The 26,596-nt window shown below is 35.1% G+C and overlaps 1 protein-coding gene across 1 annotated transcript in view; it reads right to left on the minus strand.

The window, feature by feature from the left end:
- Positions 1-26,596, minus strand: part of RIMS2 (regulating synaptic membrane exocytosis 2) — a 444,540-nt gene that overhangs the window by 168,720 nt on the left and 249,224 nt on the right. The window contains exons 12-15 of the mRNA XM_059490825.1: positions 21,016-21,146; positions 18,159-18,330; positions 17,460-17,613; positions 2,632-2,700 (exon numbers count right to left, since the gene is read on the minus strand). Coding sequence (XP_059346808.1) covers positions 2,632-2,700; positions 17,460-17,613; positions 18,159-18,330; positions 21,016-21,146 — 526 coding nt within the window. The remainder of the gene's footprint in view (positions 1-2,631; positions 2,701-17,459; positions 17,614-18,158; positions 18,331-21,015; positions 21,147-26,596) is intronic.

The raw sequence follows: 26,596 nt of genomic DNA on the forward strand, positions 1-26,596 counted from the left end.
ATGCACTATTTATATAGCAGACAGAAGAAGAGCAAAGTGTCATGTTAAATAAAACCTGAAAATACAAAATGAAAGAACTGGGGTAAGTAAGAAAGAAAGAAAACTAAGGGAGACAAATGGTGCATAACAGTGCATATATTCAAACCAAGATTGTGATGAGTTTAAAAATGAAGAGAGGAACTTTAAACGATTGAGGGAATGATAATGAGAGTGGATGGTAAGACAAGACAAGACTAAACAAGACGACTTACAAACAGTGGCAGCAGCACAAAAACAGTAAGGCACTAAATATTTCAAAACCTAAAACCCATCAAATTTCCTACCCACACAGCCCAGCTGAATTAAAAAGCAAATAAGTTGTAGAATTGTTCAGCAAAAATTCAATAGCTTAAAGATGCTAAAAAACTAAAGGTATGTCAGAAACTCAGGTAAGAAAAGTAGGCTCATTCATAGAAATGTAAAGATCATAATTTTACAAGTTGTCAAAAGATAAGTTTATTGAATCGAAGTTGTAAATCTAGATGCTCCATAAGAATCCTGCTCATGTTCAAGCACCTGGTAAAAAAAATCTGCAAAACTTGGTACCTTTTTCCAGGACAGGAAAAACATTTCACTTTCAAAATGATGCTATACTGGGCACTCTAGAAATATATCCATTAAATCCAGTTACTTCCAACCTTTGTTTTTTAGTTCCTAAGTTAGATTGATACATTTTAATTTAACTGACCCACAGCAATATGAAAGCTCTTAGTTTTGGAAGGACAGGCAATTTGAATGTCTTAGTGACTACTAATTACAGACAGCAAGCTCATCAAAGATTGAAAGTACAGTAAAGAGGAACAAAGGGCTTCTGAGGATGGTTGCCTCTTTGGTTCCAGTACTTCACGCCACTCTGGCTACCTATCCTTCCTGTGTTCTGACTGCAATAAAGCAAACAGGGGAGTGGGAATATAAAAATGCTGTAAATTTTCCTTAGTAGTTTTCTAATTAAAGTAATAATCTGAAAAAATAGCCTGTTACTGTTTGAAGATAAATGTTTTAAGGAACATAGAAACTTTAGTGGTTTTTCAGGCCTAATGTTCTTTCTTTTTTTAATCTGGTAAAACTCCTGGAACCTTAGCACAAATATGACTTGCCCTGTTTATATCACAAAGTCTGTAAAATTTTATCAGTTATTGAAAATAACTGATTTTTTAAATAAAATTTACATGCTGTTTATTAAAAAAAAAAAAAAGTTATCTCCTTATCCCAGCAAGTGCAAGACTCATAGCACGGAATAGTAACATACCAGGGTCAAAAATGAAGCACAGCCTATGAGCTAACCATGAAATAGCTGGAAATAAAAGCTGGAAATAAATGACTATGTAGACAAAACAGAAATGCATCTGAGTTTAGACAGGTAACAGATTTTAAAGCAGGACCAGGCCAACTCATATAATTAGATAGTTCACTAAATGTCTGGATTGATCAATAATTGGCTTCACACCATCTCACAATATTCAGGATTGCCTACCTCACCTCATTTATTCCCTCTTAGTTCTGAGGTGAGCTGTACTCCTCTCAGCCTGAGCAGAAGGTCCTGCAGCCCATGAGCTGACGGTGGCTCGGGCTGAGCTGAGCGGATCACGCTCCCACAGCTGCTGTGTGGAGCAGACAGATTAAACTGCTCAGCCTTTCCCAAACCCCACTGTCTCACACTGGAGCTGGACCTCACCCAAGAGAACCAGAAGCTGTCTAGCACAGAAAACCCTGTGTGTTAAAAATCTCAGAACAGCAGCAGGGCAGCAGAACAAACACTGGGAGGAGTACTCCACTCTGTGCTGACAGTAGCACACTCGGTACTGGTTAGAGCTAGCACAGCTGCCTCCTTTGGACTGGATACTGGGAAAAATCTTCCCAAAAGAGTTGTCCAGCAATGGAACAGGCTGCCCAGGGAAGGGGTGGAGTGACCACTCCTGCAGGTATTTAAAAGACGTGTGGCTGTGGGACTCATGAGCAAGGTTTAGTAGTGGATTTTGCAGTTCTAGCAGGTGGACTTGATCCAACCTAAAAATGTCCATGATTCTTAAATAAATTATCTGTTGTATTCATCAAAACTATATGGTTAGGATTTTATTGTTTTCAGCAATGATTATTTTTTATTTGGTATTATCTTTTCTCTTAGAAGGGGAGACATACTCTTTGACATGATAACTTTTTTCTCCAATGGGCTCCATTCCAATACTTAGTGAAGCAGATTATCTGCTATCTCCTGTCCTGCCTTAAAATGCTCGTGTTTCAGACCTTTAGCAGTGTTATTAGTCCATCATGAAGTTTTACAGGATATATCAACATATGTCTGTCAAAAAAGGAGAAATGAACATTTCTGGACATTTATTAAAAAAAATAACTTTATGCTATTTTTATCCTTATATAAAAGCAATAAGGACATTCACACACTGACTTTTTCCCCCCATTAGTAATTTTTTGAGATTAGACATGCAGTATGCATAATATTAATTCTGTCTCTTAGAAAAATATATACTTAAGTTCCACTTATATTTCATCAGAAAAACATTGCAAAATTCATAACAAATTATAAATAAGAAATATTTCTACTGAACTCGGAGAAGTAAACTTAAACATTAGTACCTGAAACAACACCAATTCCATCATCACAGTCATAATCAGAGACTTCACTGTCACTGATTCTTTTGGATCCTGGAAAAAGAAAATATATGCGTCATCTTCCTTCCTGTAAGTTAAAACTGTCCTCTGTCAATAATACCTAAATTAATGTATGGATTCCATACTATACCATGAAGCATTAACATCAGCATATAAAGGTAATCATTCATGTTATAATTGTTGAACATATATGACTGCATCAATTATTTCAGCTAAATCTTGAAAGTAATATAAAATGAAATACTGAAATACATCTCTACAACATTGCTTTTATGAAATATTTTTATATAGTTTATATTAATTCCATATACACCGATATTTGTATTCATTCTGTACTGAAACTAGCATCACACTGTTCATCTTCCAAGTTTTTATGTACAAGGTACCATCCCTCCCCAAAGTCTCTGAATAACAGAAAGATTATTAATAGCAATAATATTAAATGCATGTAGTACTTTCTTCAAGTTCTTAATAAGGATTATCAGGAGAAAGGGCAGCTTCACACATATAGCGTGCCATGGAACATAATCAAACTATTAAATGTATACCTGCCAAAATATCTAGAGCTGAGTTGGCTAAAGCAGATTCCACTTCCACAATTAGAACCCAAATGTAGGTCACACAGGAAAAGTAAATATGTCAGGTTTTGTTCAGCCTAAATTTACTTCAGTCTTCTGTGGCATATTTAAACAGTATTTTATTGTTGATATCAGGGTTAAACACTGGCATGTGACTGATAATTATTCATTCACTTCTGTTAAAAGTGAAAAAATCCCTGCTCTTCAGCAAGATGGTGTGTCTATTTTAAGTTTCTGACCATCTAAAAATGGGTAATTGGAAGGGAGAAACTTTAATTGTCACCACACTTCCAATCACATGCAAGAATTTTTTTCCTGCCTCAGGACAATTTTTCTGAAAAATGTAGACACAAAAATATCAGCAAAAAACTTTGAGTAAACCTGAAGAAGTCCAGGACAAAGCAGCCTTAATGCTCTATCTGAGTGACTGGCACAGAAGGATGTCTACACTCCTTTCCCAGCAAAAAACTGGGAGAACATGTACTTAGAGTGGTTTTGACAAAAATGAAGAATTTTCAATTTAAAGAAACTTTAGAAATTATTTGAATTATAAGAACTGCTGTCATTTTAGACTGTTGAACATCTGTTTACCTACCCACTAGAGGATAGTGGAAGGTTTTCTTTAGCAGAAAGAGTGTGCTTACAAGATCTGAGACTTCTCCTAAGCCATCCTGTATACAGTAATTAATCATCTTATTCTCTACAAATTCATGTAATTTCATTTTTAGTCACAGTATTCTCTTGGCCTCTGCAACATTCTATGTGAGTAAATTCTGTAGTTGGAGTATGCATTGTGTGAAATCAACTTCCCTATATTTTATATCCGTTATCTCAGACAATGCCCTCCAAGCTTTTGTATTCTGAGAAACATGAATCAGCATTTTGTGTTCTGCTATAGTTATCTCTTTGGTTTGCACTTTTTTTGAGCTGCAATATCATTCTTTGGTTCCTTTACACATGCCAGCCTTTCCAAATTTCTGATTGTTCCTGCTGTATTTGTTTGTACATTTTCTATTTCTTCTCTGCCTTTTATGAGAAGTCAGAAGTCACTGCAGCAATTGAGATGTGGGTGTATGAATTTGCAATCTGGACTGCAGACTATTTCTTTGAGGATTTTTATTCTTTGAGGATAAAAATTTCTCAGTTTAAAACTTATTCAACTAAAACAAGATGTGTGATATGTGCTAATTATTAGAAAACAATTTAGCCTGCCAATACATTAAGTAATTTCAGTAAAGAAATTTTAATTGTCTTTATTTAATTGCACTAAAGGCTGATGTTTTCCTCACAAATAGGAAATTAAAGCTCAGGGAAAATCATGCAATTCTTATATGGTAGCTCAATTTATTATAAAATTTTAGAAATAGCCACACTACAATGGGTAGGGGAGAAATATTTTTGAATTCAAGAAATAACAAGTCTTCCTCTAAAACAAATAAATTACAAGCAAGTGATGACAATTAGCACTCAGGAAAACTTAGATGATGAGAGCAGAAATGAAGGAAAAGGTTTCAACCTCCTCTGATTATTTTCTTAATTACAGTATTAAAAGGCCCACTCTCTCTTTTTCCCCAAAGAAAGGATCCATTCCACCTGTGATGCTGTCCCTGTTGCCATTTTCAGGAGAAGCTTCTAATGGTGTAGTGATACATGTGCCAGTGAGCAAGAAGGATTAGTCTCCATTCTTCTCAGCCGCCGATTCAAATCCAGGTCCATTAAAAGAGGGCGATATTTGTGACCAAACACTGAGCAAGAGAGCCCTACTATCTGGCTGGGCTTTGGCTGGCACCTGGAAGGCAAAAGGCCCCAAAGAGAGCGCAAAGCAGTGGGAGTCTCTCCTTTGGTAGCCCTGACACTGATGTTGCAGTGGGTCTGTGGCTGCTGTGCAGAAATGCCAAAAAGTCACCCAGGCCCTGTCAAGAGGGGATTGTGGCATGGGAAGATGAGGGCAATTCAGTATGCTGATGCTCATCACATGGCTGCTTGGAAAGGTTTCTTCATGAAAGATGTAAAAAGGCTGAATCAACTATGATTTGAATAGATGTCATTTACTCATCAACTAATTCATTCTTATGAATGAATCTAATTAATTACAACTGAGGTTGCTTTTTATTTATGTTTATATTTACAGCTAAGTACATCTGCTTTAACATATTTTTAGAATATTATATTCTGTATTCAGGAGGAGATATTTGCATCTTTGAGGATGAAAATAGTCAGCTGTTGTCACAGTGGGCTCTACACTTCCCAGCTGTGTAGCTAAAATTATATATTGTTGTAGTCACAGGATACATCTGGCACAAAAGAGAGATTAGGAAGCTTCAACAGAGCACAGGTATAAAAGACAGGGTTCTCTCTCTCTCTGTCCTCTCAAGCCACATCCACCTGTTCCAGAACCTCCTAATACTTCAGCTCCCCATCATCTTCCAGGATCTAGAGATCTGAGCCTCAGGAAAGAGCCAGCGCAAGAGAAAGTGAATGGGCCAGGATTGAGACCTGCCCAAAGGACAGGAGTAGAAAAAGAATAAAGTAAAGGAAGAATCAGATTTCAATGATTTCTCAAACTGTCCTTGCCACTGAAAAGAGGAGAGTCTCTTGTAACACCTGACATCCTTAAAATATGAAACTTGATCTGTAAGATGAGATATGAAGCTTGTTCAGCTCAGATCATCCACTCTATCTCCTCAAGCTGCTACAAGCCAGCTCTAACTACTAACAGAATTAAACCAATTGAAAAAATAATCACGTTTAAGGAATATTTTTCATTTCCTTACAAATGTAAATTTAAATGATAGTAAAGAAGTCAGAAGAAATTTAAAGCAGAATTAATGACTTGGTTTTATCTTTGGCAATCAATTTTTTCAGGAAGGGGGAAGGAAAGCGATGTTATGTCAATTAAATGTGTAATATCTAGAACTACTGCCTGGAATACATAATTTCTGCAAAGGAATCAGATTATACCTATTTAAAACATTTTCCATTAACTTCAGAAATGGAACAAACTAGAAAGTGCCCAGGTCAAAACCTTTTATTGAAGTAAGTATTTGAAATGTCAGTATAATTACTAGCAGAATAGTTTAATAGTTCTTGGAATTTTTGCAAGAGTGATTTCATCTGCTTTATATTAATTTTAGATGGTACTTTCCTTTTTAACCTATTGTCAATGTAAATGTGAAGATTTAGGCATGTGTCCCACCTTAGCCATGTCTTTTCAAAGTACTACTTCACTAAGTAATTTGGACCACTGATTACAAAAAAGAGAAAAAAAATTTCATATCTTATCTATGAAATGGGACATTGAAGCCTCTCACAAATTATTGCAAATTAATATTGTGAATGAAACTGTTATTTAGTTAATATCTTAAACTCTTTGACATATACATTATAAAATATGGTCCAAAAATCAAGAGCAAAGGGTTTAAGTCCATTCTTACATAAATTCAGAATTCAGTAAAAATCTTATATTCCAGGATACTGTCTACATTAAATGAATGCATTGGTACCAATGGTTTGCTTGTAGTTAACTTTCTCTTTGATGCCATTCCACTAGTATGTAGCTTATTTATAAAATTTTATTGGAGGTATTATTCACCTTTTGTCTGATAACTGGGCAGTAATAGATGGTGAAGACAAACTTTCAAATCCCTTCCACCCAGATTAACAATTATTACAGTTATGGATTGAAGGCAAAATAGATCCCAAGCTACTGTAACCCTCAAATGCCTTAACTCAGCATAGCCCCCGGGAAATAAAAATGTATTTTTTTATTCCATTTATCAAGTTTGGGTTTAACAGCCTTAAACTATCAATAAATCTTTTCAGGGGAGCGTTTATACTGGGGACAATGGAAAACCTCCCCAACCAGAACTTGCCAACGTTCAGCATCCTCCTGCCCTTCCACACGCCCCTACTCCTTCCCTGCAGTGCTGCTCGGGCTACCACCTCACCCAGCACGAGAGCTCTGGGAGAACACGTGCACAGCAGGACTGGAAGTTCACAGCACTTGCAGGGTTGGGAACAAAACCCTGTCACCTAAAAACCATTAGAACCATTATTTTTAATTTCAATTTAGCAAGTACTTTCTATTTAATTTTTTACTATTTGGATTTTTACTTTCACTTACACAGAAAAGGAACTTATAATACAGTAGTTTCTTAGTATAAAAACATTTCCATTTTTCTTCCTTGGGGCTGAAGTAATAGGAAGTAAAGAAGTAATAGGAAGTAAAGAACAAAATGAGGTGCTTCATTCAATTTCATTAAGGAAACAGTTATTTATTTTTTGTAAACTTTTAATGAGATGCAGTGTTGATGGCCATGGAAAGCTTTAACAGCTTCTAAATAAAAAAGAATATGGGGAAAATTGAAAAAATGTTTACAGACTATTCTTTGGTTTTCCCAAAGCTGTCCATGTTTAAAAAGCATTCGGACCATGTATTTAATAACTTGCTTTAGATTTTGGTCAGGACTGAATGGTTGGGCTCTTGGGCTAGATGATTGTGGTAGGTCCCTGCCAACTGGAATATTCTATTCTATTTCACCAGAATCACATTTCCCTTCATAACAACATTCTAAATAATTGGAACTCTCCCATGTGAATAAAACAATATGCAAAAAAAAATTATTTTCTTACAAAGCAACCAAAATCTGTGGAGGGTTCCAAAAAACCTTCTGCCTTCCACATGACAACTGCAGTTGGCACACAGCTTTTCTTTGCTCTCTTTTTAATATACAGAGGAAATAATACAAAATACCTTCTGCACTTCATAAATTCCCCACAGACATTTCTGATAGACCTCAAGAGAAGATTAACACAGGAGGTTCAAAGGTCTACTCAAGTGCATTTGACCAGCCAACATAGTTACCAAAATGAACTAGGACAGGGTAGAATGAGAAATAAAATTAGTGTGCATCAGCCTAAATACAGAAGAAAGTGCCAAATTTATGGCTCAGTAATTCTGCGCTTTTCTTGTGGAGAAAGGAAAAAAAAAGGAAAAAGAAAGCAGACCAGGCTCCCAATCCTGTCCCTTACAATGCAGGAAGCTTTTACAAGGTTTTGTGGACTCCCTGGGGCAACCAAGGGTAGTGAAGCATGCTTGCAGTTCCCTCCCTGGAGCTCACAGAAGGCCTTCACCACCACTTAAAGTCACTTAGCATGGCCTGTATTTCTTCTATGTTCAGAGCTGACACATAAGTACCCCCAAAAGAGTCTCACAACAACTGTTTTAAGAATTTGCTCTCTGATATTCATCCAGGCCGTGCCCGAGGGTCCTTAGTGTGAGCTAATTTCTCACGCAGTCCTGCTGTCTCCATGTCAGTCTGTCACTTCATCTTCCTGCACATAATAGTGGGGTTTAGAGGCTTTAGACCACTTTCATCTACACTGACAGAGGAGTTTAAATATAAAATTCTATTAAGTTCCTACAGGTCTTTGAAAATCGTTAGAATAGGATAGATGAAAAAGATAAAAGAGATACAACTTCTAGATAGAAGAGAGAGATACAAATTGGAAGTCTTTAATCAAAAAGAAACTTTATCCATATAAAATTTGAATCTAATCTACATGTGTTCAAGCCCACAGATGCCACACCAAACTTGGTCTCTCCCCATATGAAGATATTGTAAAACATGAGAAGAATTTGGGATTATTTCAGGAGAGAAAGGAGTAGAAGAAATATGGGAGATTGACATTAGATGTAATCAAAAAAGGATTTTATTAGTACTACTCTCAAGAAACTTCTGCCCTAAGGGGCTTTTGTTTCTCTCCATCATGGTATGGATCTATTTTCATAACAATGTGAGTTTCATTTTTTAAACATAACTAAAAGATAATTAGTTGAACCAATTCTCAAAGAGATTCCAATAATTAAAACTGCAAAAACTGCAAAAAGTCCCAAATGAAATGCACTACAAAATTTAAGTTGGTAAAAACTGTATGTTATTAATTTACTTATATTTAATTAAGGCAAATTCCTCCGATAGAGCTGGATTTGTAATGGGGATTTCTATCAACAAGAAACTGTAAAAATATATACCAGTGTAAATACTGATTTTGCCAGTACTTCACTTACCCCACGTCTGTATTCTAAATATACTTACACTAGTTCTCAAACAGCTGTAATATAATAGCATTCCTTTTAATCCAGTTAAAGCTAGATAGCATTTTCCTAGTAGAGTTAATAAAGCTCACTACAGCTTTCCTACCATATCTTTACCTAAAATAAAGGCAAGCAAAGCAAGTGTGGTGCTACAGTATTGCTCCAATATCAATACTGAGACATTAACAATAGAGAAAGAAAGCCAACAAAAGACCTAATACTCAAAAGCAGACAAGAAAAGCCAAAGAACTTTTATGCAATTTAGTATCTGCACAATAGGTAGCAAAAGCACACCAATAAAATATCAAATTAAATTTTGCACATATATGGAAGCAATAAGCATTTATGGCATGCTGAAAATTTACCTGAATGATATGAATATAAGCCTTTATCTGGAAAAAAAATATTGAAATGAAGTAGTGTCAGGGAAAAAATATATGAATCAACACATGTAACAGGGATGATTAGAACCTTAAACTTTTCTATAATTGCTGCCAGAGATGGAAGAATTTGATAGTGTAGCCACACTACTTCAAAATTATAAAACTCAAGCAGCTAAGAGAAATTAAACCACAAAAATGCCAATAATCACTTCTGGATCAACAGTTATATACAACAGCCACAGAGATCTAGTAGAGCAATTTCAGTCATTTCCAATTTTGAAATACAGTTGCACATTTTTATTACAAGTGTTTAACTTTTTAAGGGCAAAATGTATATTCAGCTGGGCATACAATATGAGCTGCTACCCTTAAAAATATTGCATGCTTCTCTTGGCCCTGCAGCACTAGCAGAACTTTCCCAAGGTGTAGTTTTGAATGCTCCTTTAAAATTAACAGACTCTGAAGTGATGTGCCAGTCAATCTTCTCCCTCCTGCTAGGTCTTGACCTGGTAAATACGTACATACATGAGAACCTTAATTATATACTGTTGTTACCACTGAATTTTAGAACCCTGATATGAGCTGAATGATTAAATGCTTGCAATACCTGATTTATTGTTTGCACTCCTTAAGTCTGACTGGTTTATGTATTTTAGCTTTCCAAACAATCATACCAAGTTTTCTAAACTGAGCCAAGGAATAGGACGCGGATATCTGGACAATTCTGGAAACATGAAATGTTCATTGGATTTGTAGATTTTGAAATATGACTTCCATATTAAGATGTCATAATACAAAGAAGGCAAGAAGCCAGAATAACATTAACAATATCTTGTCATTAGCAAGATTTTGTAAATATTTTTATTCCTTGTAGTTGAAAAGCTCCCAGACAACTTACTAAACAGAAGAGTGCCAGTCTGTAAGTAAATGATGCACCTCAGATTATATGATATGACAGTGTTAGAGAAAATTTCAATTTCTTGCCAAATGGTGCTGTTAATGGATTCACTGGATGACTAAGTGCCTTCTGGCAAGTCACACTTTTTCTGACATCCAGGTACTAACTATTTTAATATGTGGATCATACTACTAAATCACCTACTACTTACAATTTCTAACTCTATATTTTCAACTTTGGTTTCTTGATAAATGTAATACATTTTTATGTCTCAGAATTCCATTAGTCAATGTAATTTCAAAGTAAATTATAGGGGTTTTTCAGCATCACTTACAACCTTTTAGATGGGATTTATTGTGTAAGTTCTCTAATATTTGTATTCCTTAATGCTAATCTCTTCTGGTTATGGACTTCATTAAAAATTATACTTTTTTGGCTACAAAATTATGAAAAATGCAGTTTAGAGACTTTTTATAGCTTACCCTGACAACATCAGGTGTTACCTGAACACTAAAGGTGGAAGTGTGCCATGTGCCCACAAAATAAAATCTATTAACACAGTGTAGAAATTATTCATCTAGTTAAAAGTTAGGGACTTTCTGAATTTAACTGCTGGATAGATCTTCAAAAACATACAGTTTCTTGAAGACAACAAGAATATAAACTTAGTGAGATTATAATGGGATTGAGGACTAGGAAAGCAATGTTTGTTTCTATATGGTCATAACACAGAAAGGAAGAAGTCAGAATAGTATTAAAACCATCTGAAAACTTCATTGCACAACAGAAGAGTAGTTTAATAACATGATTTTATCATGTATCAGAGAAATAAAGTAATTATCTTAAACTGCTTCAAAAAAGCTTTTTAAGTATTTTTGTAGTTTAATTACAATTTAGTAAATTAATATTCTAAATTAGTTTCTTTTATTAGAAAAAGAAAAATATTTTGATAGTTTAAGGCCTTTTTAGACATCCCTGTATCATGCTAAATACCTTTTAATTAAAGTATTTAAGAAACCATAGATGTACAATAAAATATAATAAATAAATAATAGATGTACAGTAAATACAATACTGGTATATATATCCATATTCTATGAACAAAATATCAATGCATGCAAACCAAGATAACATGCCCAAGGCCTATGCTTCATTTAAAGAAAGAGAAAAACTAAGGAAAAAGCATGAAGGAGAAAATTAATTGTCATTTTGGCTCTCTAGGATAAAATGCATATAATAAATTAATCATGGCCTGTGCCACTGACCATAAAATGCTCCATATTATAATTTGGAAAAAAGTCTCTGATGCGTGTGTCCATTAGGTACAATTCACTTACCTACCAGTGAACAGCATTATTGTCATTTCCTCAAGTCAGGTTCAGTGACATTCATTGAAAATTATGGTGCTGACTTCCCAAACTCACAACAAACTAAAGGAACTTGCTGAGACAGCAAGATCCTGATTCTGCAGTGAAATGAGCCCCTACAGGGCTCCAAGGAAGGGAATAATTTTCAGTGGAAGAAGATTGGCCATCATTTCACAGGTGCTCATATTTCACAGATTAAAGTTCCAGATACATTTGTAATTAATTGTTGTTAAACTTTAATGATTTTGGTACTACGAAATGTATATCTTGATGTTCTACAATATAGACTTGATAGCTTTACCATTTAAATAATGGAAGAGAGGGATTAAATTAACAGTTATGACATTCCTCCTTGATCAGATGGTAGAGCCACATAACATTCAAAAACTAAAAACTGTCAGCACTCAGCATTGATGAGTCCCTCTAAAAATGTTTTTCAAAAATTAATAAGCAATGGGATTATTTATTTTTTAATTCAGTCTATCAGTTTGATTTTTTTCTAGTCGGATTTAATAATTTTTATCATGTTAAGGTCTCAGCATTGCTGCAGAAAATACAGTCTGATGGAAAAATGTACAAAGTAAAAAATTGAAAACATGAAAAAATTTTCATGTTACTCAAAACACTTTGTTTACACATCATAGCTTTTCTTTATTCCCATTCAAAGAATGAATAAAATCTAAAGAAAAAGAATTATATATAGCTTTTTGCACACTATACGCAGATTTTTTTTAGAACATAACTGCAGTCAGATTTTGTCCCAACAGTTTAAACTCTCATTACTGTAATTTGTCTCCTTCCAGATTTTTATGGACCTGGTGAATCATGAAATTCAGTGAATGGAGTCATTGATGAATTTAATTCTAAAAGTAATGAAATTCCTTTTACAAGAAAACTACTCCAAAGTAGGTTTATTTACATTTACTTTAATTTTGATTTATTTTTTCTTGTCTTCAGATGTTGGGAAAAAAAATTGACTCCTACATGTGGATTTTCAAACACTGTAATTTCTAAAATCTTTGAGATCTTGTTCTCAGCAGAGTTTATCTCCCGTAGATTTATTACTTTTCCCTTACTGAGGATGTTCAAAATATAATTTTTTATTTTTCAAACCATATTGTGAATTCTCATGGTATTCAAAAACTGTAGAGACCTGCTGCTGTACAGACCTATGCTGCAGCAAGAGACCTGAAAATGTCTGGGTTTATTGCTATATTCATATTTCTTCTCATTTGCACACTTAGCTGTTACCTACACTGCACATTGCACTCTCTGTGGACTGCAGATCAATAATTCAGACAGTTTCACTTTAAAGCTGCAGAATCTGACTTAGAAAACAAGTGTCAGTCACTTTTCAATCCTAAGTATTTGGGAAAGTCTTAAAACACTTGGAGTAAAACAAAATCTGCTTCTGAAACAAATTCAGCATTAATATAAAACTAAAATACTGTTGTTCTTCAAAACATAAAATATCCCCATATTCTTTCTCAATTCACAATACCAGCTCACACTTCAAAAATGCTCACATTACATAGATAAAACTGTAAAAGATGGAGTAAGAATGCATCATATGCAATTTGATTTCTATCTCTATATTCCGGGCTCATGGAGAGAGGAACTAATTTTAGATACATGATCCCATGGTATAAACCTTGTTTTATTTCTGTATCATTTCTCAAAAAACAGAAATAATAACAATAACTTGCACATCCTAATAACCACGGACCCAGCACCCAAAGCACATTCAATTTTGTATGTATTCTCCAATAAGATTCTTAGCTAATGTGAGATGGAAAAACAGCCTACCAAAAATGAGAATTCCTAAATATTGTCTAACATTATTTTTAATTTTCTGGTTGCAATCTTTTTCAGAGGCAATATAAAAAGAACTTCAGTTTGGCTGTAATTCTAATTAATGCTGGAATTCTGGGTGTATGGCTGATTTTATGGTAATTAGAGAAAATGAATTCTAAAAACTCACTTTTAAAGCTGAGCACAATAAGTAAAAGAGACCTACTCATTACCCCACATTTCTCATAAGAAAAAGTTTAAAATATACTCATTGGATCAGGTTATGAAAATCTCAAATATAATTAGCTGAAAGAGCTAGTAAGTCATAATCCTATGTTCTATATTAGTTCCAGTTTCTAAGTAGATGTCTGTCAAAAAACACAAAGGAGAAAGTATGGGAATGATTCTTTATCACTAGGAAATTAATGGAATGTATGGATCAGAGGACTGGGAAAGAGAAGGTGGACAGCTGACTTAGATCAGTCTGTACCACAACACACTGCCCACTCAAAGATATTGAGAGATAAATATATGTAGAAACGAAGCTACTGGCTCTGAAAGCTGGCTCCTAAAAAACCAGCATATGGGGCTCCGTGGGAAGCTTGCACTTTGCTACTGGCAATCTGTAAATACAACTTCACTCTTCAGGGCTGACAGTCTGCTCTTCTTCAGGAACACTGCAATCCAGGGATATTAAAAAGAGAATAGAAGTGCTAAGCGTAGGTGGTTCTTTTAAACTACCTTTAGAGAGTAACACTTAAGTATTGTCTTCAAATAAATATGTTTATCCCTACTCGACAATCATAAAGATAAAAAAGCTTAGATGTGTAATGTGTATTTATATAAACAAAAAAGAAGCTTGTAATTCAAAATATCTCTCCTGTCATTTCCCACACTAGCAATTTTTGAGGTTATACAATAAATTCTTTCATCACTAATTCTATACATAGAGAGAATGCAGAAAAGAACAAAAGGTAGGAGGACTAAACTGCTGAGATTTTGCATCCCCAAAAAATTGAAATCATCCTGCTTAATAACAGCCCAGTACATGTTCTAAGAAGTGCTTTGAAAAGCATTGACAAACATGCTAGACGTGCCTTGTTCTAAGAGATTTTCTTCACGTTGTCATAATGTGCTGCTGGATAGCATCTTCTGTTTCATGATATACAAGAATGTTATTGAGAGATACAAAAATATCTTCAGATACAAGAAACTGATCTATTGACTTCATACTCTTTTGACATCTCAAAAAAAGGTAAAAAATCCTAGACTTCTATGTGTTATTAATATAGTATAAATATTTTACTTAGTGACGGCAAACAGTCTTCAGAGGTGCTGTCTGCCCTTCACCAGTTCCTGGTGATGACATTTAGATTGGGAAGAGCATTTTTGGAGCCCATCTGGTGCAATGCCTGTCTCAGGCCTGGCCAACTGACACTGCATTGTTTACAGCCTTGTTCACTTGGGTACTGGACCTCTCAGTAGGATATTGCATGACCTCTTTGGACACCAAGAAGTACTTTTATTTTCATTTCAGAGGTGTGACAGCAATAAAAGAAAAATTTTGTTTTCCCAATGCTAAATGGATTCTGCTGCCATAGCTGAGCTCTGATCAGATGCTAAATTTCCAATTGTATACTCTTTCAGACCCCAGAAAGCAAGGATTTTAATTCCAGGATACCTTGTTCTGTACATTAAAAACTATCTGTTTAAACTGAAAATTATTTATGATACACAAGGAATCAAGACATTAATATATTCCTAGACCACTAGAGAAAATCCTTCTTTATCAGGTTCCTATACCTGTACAAAAGGAAATAGGATTATTTAGTGTAGGAACATCTGAATTCTCCAGCAATAATAGTGAACATCTGAAATTGCTTATTTGATTGGAGTTTTTAAAACCAGAGGCTGAAAAACTAGTGCTCTGGGAACAGCCTAGCTAAACTATCTTCACTGAAAAGCAGGACTTTTATACCAAATCGTAGTATTTCACCAAAAAAGAAGATATGCTAATTCCTTTCCTCTATATTTACAGACAAGCTTGTACAATTGTTCAGTTGAGCACATTATGAGTATTAGTATTTATTAGTTTAGTTTTATTATTTATTAGTACATAGTAATATTGCTATGTAAAAAAACCTGAATGTCTTCCAAATTTTGAGCCAATATCATCCAACAGAACTTTACTCAAATATCACTAAAATTTGTTAAAAAACAAATCATAAATTCATTCTTAATGTCAGTTATTTATTGCACAGACAGAAATTCTGACAGACAAATAGTGTTTGTTTGCAGGATTGGATATTTCCTGAAAACCAGAATTTCACTAACTTCACACACAAAGAGTCCAATTGGTCTGTAAAAATAGTCGTAGATGGAAACTTCTTAAAATGTATTAAAAATGGCATAGACTGTATAAGAAGTACAATTTAAAAACTTTAGTTAAATAACAGTCATGTCATGTAAGACTGAAGAGGACTGAATTGCAATAGAACTCCTTATCTTTTAACTATCACTTCTTCCAGCTTTTTGGGGACAAGTATAATCTTAAAATATCAAGGCTATGCAGTGTGAGTCTCTGACAGTGTGTCTATCCCAGAATATTATGATATGGAGCATTTTAATCCTTCTCACCATCAAGTGCACAGAAGCAAAACAGATCAACTGCTTGAAATACTTGTATACAATGGGTTATGCAATAAAAACTCTACATAGCACATATGAACTATCCAAGCTTGTTTTCATGACTACACACATAAGGTTCTGTGAGTTTGTGTGAAACATGCACACACACTCACATACAATGACTCAAAGAAACTCCAAGTAAATCTTAAAAATTACATTTGGGCTGTTGTTGTGTTGTTAGGGGTTTTTCTGTTTGTTTTGGAGTTTTGGTTTTGTTTTGTTGGGTTTTGGGGTGGTGGTGGGTCTTTTGGGTTTTGGGAGTTTGGTTCATTCGGTTTGTTGGGTTTTTTAAATAACTGCCAACTGGTATTTATAAAATTTATTCAGTGAGGAAGAGCTTTAAATCACTGGCAGTATTGAACAGTTAAACCGGAGAAACCACGAAGTATTGAAGAAGCAGATTTTTCCCCTTTACTGTCTTATTCTCATGTATTTATTTTTATTACCATACTTTAAATATGCTAGTTTCAAAATATATACTGATAACTACTGCAGACCAAGTATAAAAAAACTCTACAAAGTAGAATTTTTAAAGAAATTTCATTTGTGAATCTAAGCACATAATATAATATCAAAGGAAGACAACAGGCCATGGTATTAATTTATCTACATATGATGTTAAATACAGGTTACTTTAAGAAATACGAGCTAAAGAGAGAGGTCCTGCAAATCTACTTTTGCTTAAACAATGAAATTATGAACATAATACAAAAGAGCTTCATGAAAAAAAAAAGCCCATTGCAAAAAACAAGATAATTTACTCCAACTGAGAATCTGAACTGAGTTATAAGAAAAAAATGGTGCGATGCACAGTGGTTGATACCATTTGTAGCATGTCACTCTCATCAGTAACCACAATGATCTAATTCATAACAGCTACAAATTAACATAAAAATTCTGTCAGCTTTCCATTTGCAGGAATTTAATAGATTTTATTATGCATTCATTCAAATGAACTATACACAGAGTGAAAAACTAATAATAACCTACTTTGTAACCTCCGTGTGGGACTCTCGCCATGGAGCTGTCTGCGTGGCAAATATGGTGAGGGATGGGGAAGTGGCAATGAAGAGACATCATGTGTTTGAAGTTTGTACCAGTGGGGTTCATCATCTAGTAATGCTGTCTCTAACTCAATAAGAATCTAAAAAAGAAAAAATGGTTAAAAGTAGGAAAGCATTGCGCAACAGAATATTTTAAAATAGAAATACCCATGAAATTTATTCTATTATTCTCTTACTGCTAAGGACTTTGTTTGAAGTTATATAAAAACCTTGCTTTAATATGCAAGAATCTTCTGTGCCTTTTAGAACACTAAATATACCCAAAAACGTTCACAAAACCCTTATTACCTTATGAGAGCCTTTACAGTTTTCAAATAGGTAAATGAGCAATGTTCCAAAGTTTTAGTAAAATATGACTATGGTTAATATAGATTTGAATGAGCAATTAGAAATTAAGAAACCACATTCATGCTGTTACTAAAACAGAAAAAATGCAGAAAGAATCTCATATCAGGATTATGTAATTTGTGTGAGATCACTGTTTGTTTACTACTAAGTGAAAGAAAAAGTAAAACAATAAAACCAGCTTTGCTTTGAGCAGTTAGTAATTTTTTGAAAATAAGTATCTATACATAAGTATGAGAGAGCAACTGTATTTCTATAGCAACTACCAATACTTGTATACCTCTCCTAAAAATTCACTTTCTTCCTCTCGAACTCGTGCTTGGTCCCAAAGAGTGATTTCTAACATTCGTTCTCTAAACTCTCTCCGATGAACTGGAGAATAAATAAATGTCTGATTCCACTTAGGTTCCAATGTTTTCTTTACTGTTTTTGTTCTTCTTTTATTTTTATCACTGAAAAAAACAGTTAAATATTAAATATGTTCAAAACACCATTAAACTGCATTAAGTATATAATGGAAAATAGGAAATCTTAAATCAGCAGTTCAATTTGTAGGATCAGGGGTACTATAATCTACATCACGTTATAATGGTCAGTGCATATATTGAGGATAATTCATAAGCTCACATTAAAAACTCAGGTTAGGTGATTTCAAGTTTATGTGCCAATTCCAATTTTAAGATGTTTCCCAAAACCCACAAATTTTTTAATATGATTTTGCATGTATTCTCTTTTATTTTGGAAACAGCATTTTATAAAATAAAATGTACTTCCATAAATGGGATATCCACAAAGCACAGCCTGACAGTAGAACATCTCCACAGACAACATTGGGCATTGAGCTGCATTTCAAAAAAAATGAGCCAGCTGGTTCACTGGAGTTCCAGTCCTACAGCAGCTCCCTCCAACTGCAGAGCGGGAAGGAGCAGCTGGCCCACATGCAGGATGGGCAGGGAGCTGGGGGCAGTGCAGGGCTTTCCTGGCTAAGGGCTCCTTATCCACCTGGGAAACCAGAAGCCCCAAAAACAGGTTACATGTTCTTTTCCAGCAATACTGGAACAAACAGCCTTCTCAAAACAGCTTCCCAAATCCTTTGGTCACTCCAGTGAATCGCCAGGCCGAAGGTGGACCTCCATTGTGAGGTGAGGTCTCCAGGCAAGGCTACCCTGGCAGCCTTGGCTCTGGCTCCAGGGTGCTGTTGAAAGCAATGTTTTTGCAGAATATTTCTGCTAGAAAGAATTAATATTTTCTGATTGAAACAATTTTTGCTGGAAAACACCCACACTGCTCCTACTGAGAATACTGACAGGAGTCCTCATAACAATGCTTATTCTAAACCTGCTGATTGCTGCATAATGCAGCTGCCAGACTAATTTATAAGGATTTTTTAATAGGCAATGCAGATGCAGTCCATTCGTTAATACTTGCAATTTTAATAAAGTCATTGTATTTCTGAACTGTTACTTGGAAGTTGGATCAAAAAATTACCTAAGTAATAATACTTTTAGACACACTGTTAAAAAAGACCATAAATTATTTCTAGCATACTAAAGGTTTGTTTACTCTTGTGAACTGTTACATTGTACAATATTTTTCAATTAAATTTCTTAATTAAAAGAGAATTCACCATCTTCATCTAATTAAATGATTGACTTACTTAAGTGTATTTTACCTCCAGCATGTTTCTTTCTACTACACTAGAAATATACTGTTGCTTACTTAGCTTTTAAATCTAAGGAAACAAAACTGAATTTCCACATCAGAAAAAAAACCAAAATTCTGTAAGACAAATTGCTGATCATAAACACATAAAACAACTAAAGAAAAGTTCTGAATGTTTCTCATAAATGGGAAAAAATATAGATTAATAAAATTTAATGTCACTATATTTTAGTTATCACAATTTACATTGTAAAACATTGTGAACACACTTTTGTTAGTCTATTAATTATTCATTATTATGGAAAAAGCAGGTAAGATAATTGGAGCAGACCTGATTCTCAGTTTAGCACAGCTTCAGCAGCTACAAACACACTACAGCATTTTGAATAAAGTAGGGATGTACACCAACTGTTCAAATACTGGTGAGGCTGGGAAAATCTATCCTTTTAATCATCAATGACACAGCAAATTAGGTAGTCACATCAAATTTGCTTGTCAACCTATGGTATACAACAAAATTGGAAAAGCAACTTGGAAAAGTCTTCCAAAATACTAAATAGCTTTAATTCGTACTGAACTCAAATGGTAATGGAGATAGCTAGCATCTTCCCAGTTTAGCTATTTGGAAAAGCAAAGGAAGTAAAAATACAAGTTGCATTCTGTTCCACAGATTCAGTAATCCAATGATCTATTATTTTGAGTGGCATTAAAACTTTGAATTATTTGGTTAGTACATTATAAAATAAAGGTAAACATGTCCCCCTACTGACACAATCTGAGGAAACATCAATTAAAAAAATAAACTGGAAAACACACTATCACTTCTGCTGGTCTTCCCAACACCTAAATTGAAACACAGAAAATCATGGACTAAGAAGTGAAAGTTCTTTTCAGGAATAGGGGTCCTACTGCAGTTTAACTTTTCCTAAGTGCATCTATGATACCATCCAGATTAACACGAGTCCTGTGCTCTAGGGAAAGTTTTCAAAGTGCAAACGTGAACTCTCAGTTGAGTCCCCTTCAGCCTTACCTCAATTATACTGTGAACAGGTATCTGTGTGTTTCAGATGCCAAACCTGTTATTGCCTTAGTGTATAAAGGTGGGGCAAACCAAACTGCTGGACTCATCAGTCCAGAAATTTATGAACCCGACCGTGTAGCATCTTCTTTGCTCTAGAGAAGAATAACTGCCATAGGAAATAAAGGCACTATAATACACTAATAACATTCTTTGCAAATAACAGATCCCCATGTTTACCTTTCTTTCCTTTTCTATTCAGTATTTTATAATATAACCAGGGAAAGCAAGTTTGTGCTTAGTGTTCAAAGACACCTTGCTGTTACATACCATGTTCAACACAAGAGCTCAACACTGCAAGCCATTATTCATGTAAGCATGGCTGACAAACTCAGCTGTGCATGTCACCTGAGTATCAGACTAATTCAAATATTCCTTGTTTTTGTGTTCACCCTACCTTCTGTCTGGAAGAAAGTAAATTTTAACATAAGGATTCCTTGGCCTCCCATCTTCCCTTGAAGGAAGATCCTTTGCTCCCAGTATGGTCACTATTAACTGATGACCAACCTTGTCATACCACAGTTTTATCTGTAGGAAGAAAATATTAATTAGTGAACTCATTTCTACAATGAAGTTGTATAGTAATCCTTAAAAATAATTTTGCTCATGAGCTTCTATTTATATTGGTTACTTAAACAGAAAATATTATATTCTACTTTTCATTTATAACAAAGAATAAAAATAAGTTAATACTGTAATAGCTTCAGTATATACCAGGAGTTACTCTTTTTTTAAAACCCTGTACTATAAGTACCTTGCTTCACACTAACTGTTTTTCACATGGTGCTCTGGTTAGGATTATTTTCCCTTGTATTGTATTACTTGCATTATTAATGTATAGTATTCATATATATACATCTCTGAGGAGTTTGTGCACAATTAATTAATAATGTTTCATCTGCTGTTGTGCTAAAGAGACTATGGGATAAACCCATAAATATTTCATATCACTTAATATTTTTCAACATATATACACTTATTCTGAAATAATACAAGTCCTCCATAAATACTGAGAGGAAGGCTCAGTAATCCAACCCTCTTCATAGTCCAAGTAACAAGATAAAAACCACTATTATTCATTTGTAGATATTGTTATTAACCAGTCTAAGGCTTGATTTGCTATCCTGCTTTATTACAGTCATTACAAGCTGCTATTTAGCTATATCAGTTTGAATTCTATGACTGCAAGTACATCAGCCAAGAAAAGGATATGACTACTCCAGAGCAGTCACTGCAGAAGGGGGAAATGTTGCAGTTAGGGTAAAACAAAGCCTTACAAATAGCCAGGAAGCCACTGCATGCTGGTAGCAGTGCAGTGTCTCTAGCTGCAGCTTACTGAGGAGCCTCTCCTCATGAGGACTTTGCCCGAGACAGGACAAACCAGGACATTTAAAGAAAACAGTGACCCTGCCTGAACTTAAGGGAATCAGAGAGGATAATGCCCAGCTGCACACCTACCCAGGCAATACACCTTTAGGCATGAATATACCCTAGCTCAGGTAGATATAAAGAGGAGAAGGTGCATTTTCTGTGGAAACAATCTCACTTAATTTCAGCGACAGGGTTTTCTTCTGCTATCATAGCTCCTCATCTTCAACATTTCAGTCTCCTAAAGAAAGGTCTTGATGTAATTCTCAAGACTTTTAACCCATAAAGAAGAGGCTAATTTAGCTCTCTGCCATTCCTAATACCTCACTAAGTGAGATTACACTAAGACACACCAACTCAGTTATTGGTGGCAGTGTACTTCTTCCTTCACTGCTTCAGATCTTGCAACTCCTGTAGCCACTAACCATTTGAATGGATATTAAAAATGGGATATTTGTCCTCCATTACCCTGTCATTAGCCCTGCTACAGACTTTAAAGGTGTTTGGCACTAATAGTTAAAGGGCCCTGTGGCTAATCATCTCAGCATGAATTTTAGATATTGTTCCTACATTCTTACAAGCCAGGGGCTTTGAGAGTATTTTTTCTACACTGAGAATTATCTGGACTTCTAGCTATTTACATCCAGCTACAGATGAAAAGCAGAAAGCTTGTACCAACAGTACACCTTTAATGACCTCTGAAGTGCAAGTCAACTTAAATGTTCTTTGACACTAAACCCACAGGTTTCCTTGGGAGTCCTGAAGCAAAAGACAGACTTGGCTGGTCCCACATCTCAAGTGGAATAGCACTGAAGACAATCTTCTTCATTTATTTTTTGTGGAAAATTATGCTTGCTTAAGGAGAATGAAATAAATTTGTGATACAGATACTATCAAAAACTGTGACTGATGAATGTGAAATAATCTAGATATAGGCACCAAGAATACAACCAGAATTATGTGTTCATATGCAAGCTAAATATATTTGTTTCAGACTGATTTTTTACAGGAAAACTTCAGTCAAAATATTTAGAGAATTACTTAAGCAGAAACTGAAATAATCTGACACCACTTCATTGAGATGCTTTAACAACTGCAGTTTGGATCAGGAGCTCAAGATTTGCATTGACTTGTACCTTCTACTTTTCCCTTGATGTTCTGAAATAAAAAATTGGAAAAACTTGAACTTAATGGGCATATTTTCCCTGTAATGCTCTTTAATTTGCCTTGTTACAGGAAAAGCCAGGAGTCAGAATTAAGACCAGAAAGCTCTCTCTCCCCTACATTCACACTGCTAGCACTCCAATACACAGCACAGGTACTTGTAACCCAAGCAGTCGTTTGACTAGGATGCAAGGAGAAAAAGGGAAAAAACTGTGAGAGAATGGTCAAAGAAGCCCATAGAGGGGAGAATGGGATTGCATTCTTATGGGATTAGAAGAAGGAAGAAGGGACAAATAAAAAGCTGCTTTATAATTACAGTGAAAGTAAAACAGACAGGATACTTTTTGGTGAAACACGGGAAGAATGAACCACTAATGTCAGGGACCAGAGATTAAAAGGGGAAAAATAGAATGAATGAGAGAAATGTTATGAGGTGACAAAATAACTAGCCATGCTAACTGGCACAAAATGTGTTGAAAGAGAGACTGGGATGAATAAGAATCTAGCAAGATTTTTTTACAAACACACACACTTGTATAATTTTAGAACATCTAAGAAACTTCAACAAAGCAATCCTGATCTAAATGAAGGAAAGGGAAAGCTAAACTAACAACACATAAAATATGCTATATAAAAAATCATGCTAGCTGATGCTAATGTTGAGACTAACACCTGAACAAAACCTTCTTGAATGGGATTTTGTCTGTCTAGGTTACTTATGATGTAGGCACCCAAGATTTGCTTGGAAGTGGTGCAACCTGAATACTTTCCCACTTTGCACTGAAGTCTTGGAGACAAATGAGCCATACACATGCTCATATACTTTCTTTCCCTGGGCTCCTTCAGCAGCCAGACATGCACCTAATGCTTTATTAAGCTTTTGCTGTGACCTACATTCAGGCAAACAGGCATGTAAATTCAGAGCATCCTGATACTGAGATGCACTGAGATGGTGTGTTATTCACAGAGGGGTGCATCTGCTGCAGACAGGCTGCCAGGTAGGAATAACTGCCACAGAGTGCAGGAAGCAGGAACTCTTCTGCACTCAGAGGATTGAAGGAAACGGAGATGTGGGTCTGACCCCAGCTTCATTCTTTCTGGTTTTTAACCACTAGTGTTCTAATACAAGAGCAATACAGGTCTGGAACCTGCCATGCTAAACTGAAGCATGCTTTGGTAACACCACACACTCCTATTCCCAGCAAAAGTGTGTCTCAGCTTCAGATGAGACTTGGTACTCCAGAGAAGAATGCAATGTGGCATAGCTTGATAATAAAGTCACTATTTTGATACACAGGTTCAACCTCTTCAGTCTAAACAGTATTTAAACAGCAGTACATGTCCTGCTTCTGGAATAAGCTTCCTACACAAACAGTATATAAAAGCTGACTGCTGCTGCTGCATTCTGAGAAGTGAGGATGCAGGTATCTAGTACATCTAGCTAGCATTCCTGGTTCACAGAATCACAGAATAATGGGTAAGATTGGTCCTCTGTAGCCTCAGTAGAAGGTGCCTCCCCTGGAGAATCAACTCACCCTCTGGAGCAGCCTTAGTTTCAAATAGATTTAATGGGCTTAGGTGTCTTTAATTTGGGTTAATCACCCACTGCAGGTATTGAGGCACTTCGATCTTTCCCTCAACTGTACAAGTGAAAGATCTTCCTCAAGGCACCTGTCCTGGGTTGACTATATGATGCTTTTATCCCCAATCGTCTCATTCTGTTTATGTTGAATAATAAGTTTTGCACCTTTATTTGAAGTTAGTATAAGTTATATAAATTAAGGATATAAATTCAGTTTACTAGATTTCATCTTTTTCTATTAGATCTCATCTTCACTAAAATTTTAGAGCACTGACTGAGGTCAGAGTTTAGAAAAGAAGTAATCATGTATAAGAACCCCCTACTCTTATTCCCCCTGACAAGGGAATCAGTTAAGAAATTCTAGAAAATATTATTGTTGCACTTCTTATACTCCTATCTCATGAATGTTTGACTGTTTCCTCAACTATGCAATTCTAATGGAGTTTTATACACAGGACATACAGGCAAAACATATCTTCAGTCATAATTTAGATTTAGAAACAGAGAATATTTGAAGTTTTAAATCCTATGCTACAGTTATGTCTTTGTTATATAAGGGTTACTTCACGAATCTCATGAAAAGAGATAAAACTTGTGCCACTGGGAGAGACCATCTGCCCTACAGCTGATTTTTACCACACAACCTATTCAAACATCTCTGGCTTTTAGAGACAGCTGGCCAGGCATTTTTTTTCCTTCTGTTGCTCATTATAATTTTTCATGTAACCTACACAGATGTTTATTATGCTTATTATTATTTTAAAATTACATACTACTTTTCTTTCTCACATTATTCTGAAACTAAAGATATACCAGTGGGATCTGTTGTTTGAAAAAAAAAATCTCAGTTTAATTTAAAAAATACTTGCAATAATCTTTTTTTGGACTTAAGCTTATGTAGATGCTGAAACTGCCCTGAGGTGGTGATGTCCGTGGCATAGCTGAGGCCAGTTTTGAATGTTGTTAAACACACCTCTAAAAAATCCTGAGCACTGAGGGTTGCTAAATCAAACTACTATTGCTTTCTGCTTCAGCTGCTGTCTAATATGCTTGAACAATTACAAGAAAAGGGTGTCAAATGGAAAAGCATGTAGGATATAAAGGCCAGGAAATTATAGAAGTATTTATGCTGCCCTAATCTATGTCTCCTTTTTAAATCTCTTTTTTAGTGGTTTCACCTTTTACATATTTTTATACATGATCAAATATATTGATGTTCTGTGTTAAAGCCAAAAGGATGGCTGAAATTTTTGAAGTTAGAAAAACCCAGAGGCAACTCTAGCTCAAAAGAATGCTTTGCCAAGTAAACAAGAGATACTGCATAGAAAATACAATTTTAAGAACAGATTTTTCCCTACAGAGATTCATAAAGCATCACTCTGCAAGTTTGAAAATTACTGGTATGGCAAACTGAATCTAAAAGTTCAGGAAATGAAGATGCACTTTTACAAGTAATGTAAAATTAGTAAAAGCTCAGTGGGCATTTGATAGGAAAGAAACTGAATGTCTTTCTTCCCAATGAAATAATGATGATTCTATGAAATCATCCAGTGAGCCAGAAGATGAATGCAATGTCATGGAGGGAAGTGTGGAAGAGGAGCTTTTGCCAGAAAGGATCAGTTTCAGAATAAAAAGTAAAGAAGATGCAAGCAAGAATAAAGATATACATTTCCTGTTTAGAGTGATGAAACAAATAAGTATAAACAGAATGTTTGGAGATTTTCATTCTTGTAAGGAGTTCTACAGGCACAGCTATACCTCAGCCCACAATGAAATGTATACTTCCTGACAACCGTAAACAGCAGCTCAGAGCTCTGATTTAGTGAATTTGTCATGCCAAAAAAGTAACCAGAGTTCTGCACTG

The sequence above is a fragment of the Ammospiza nelsoni genome, chromosome 1 (genome assembly GCF_027579445.1).
Source record: "Ammospiza nelsoni isolate bAmmNel1 chromosome 1, bAmmNel1.pri, whole genome shotgun sequence".
Taxonomy (NCBI): domain Eukaryota; kingdom Metazoa; phylum Chordata; class Aves; order Passeriformes; family Passerellidae; genus Ammospiza; species Ammospiza nelsoni.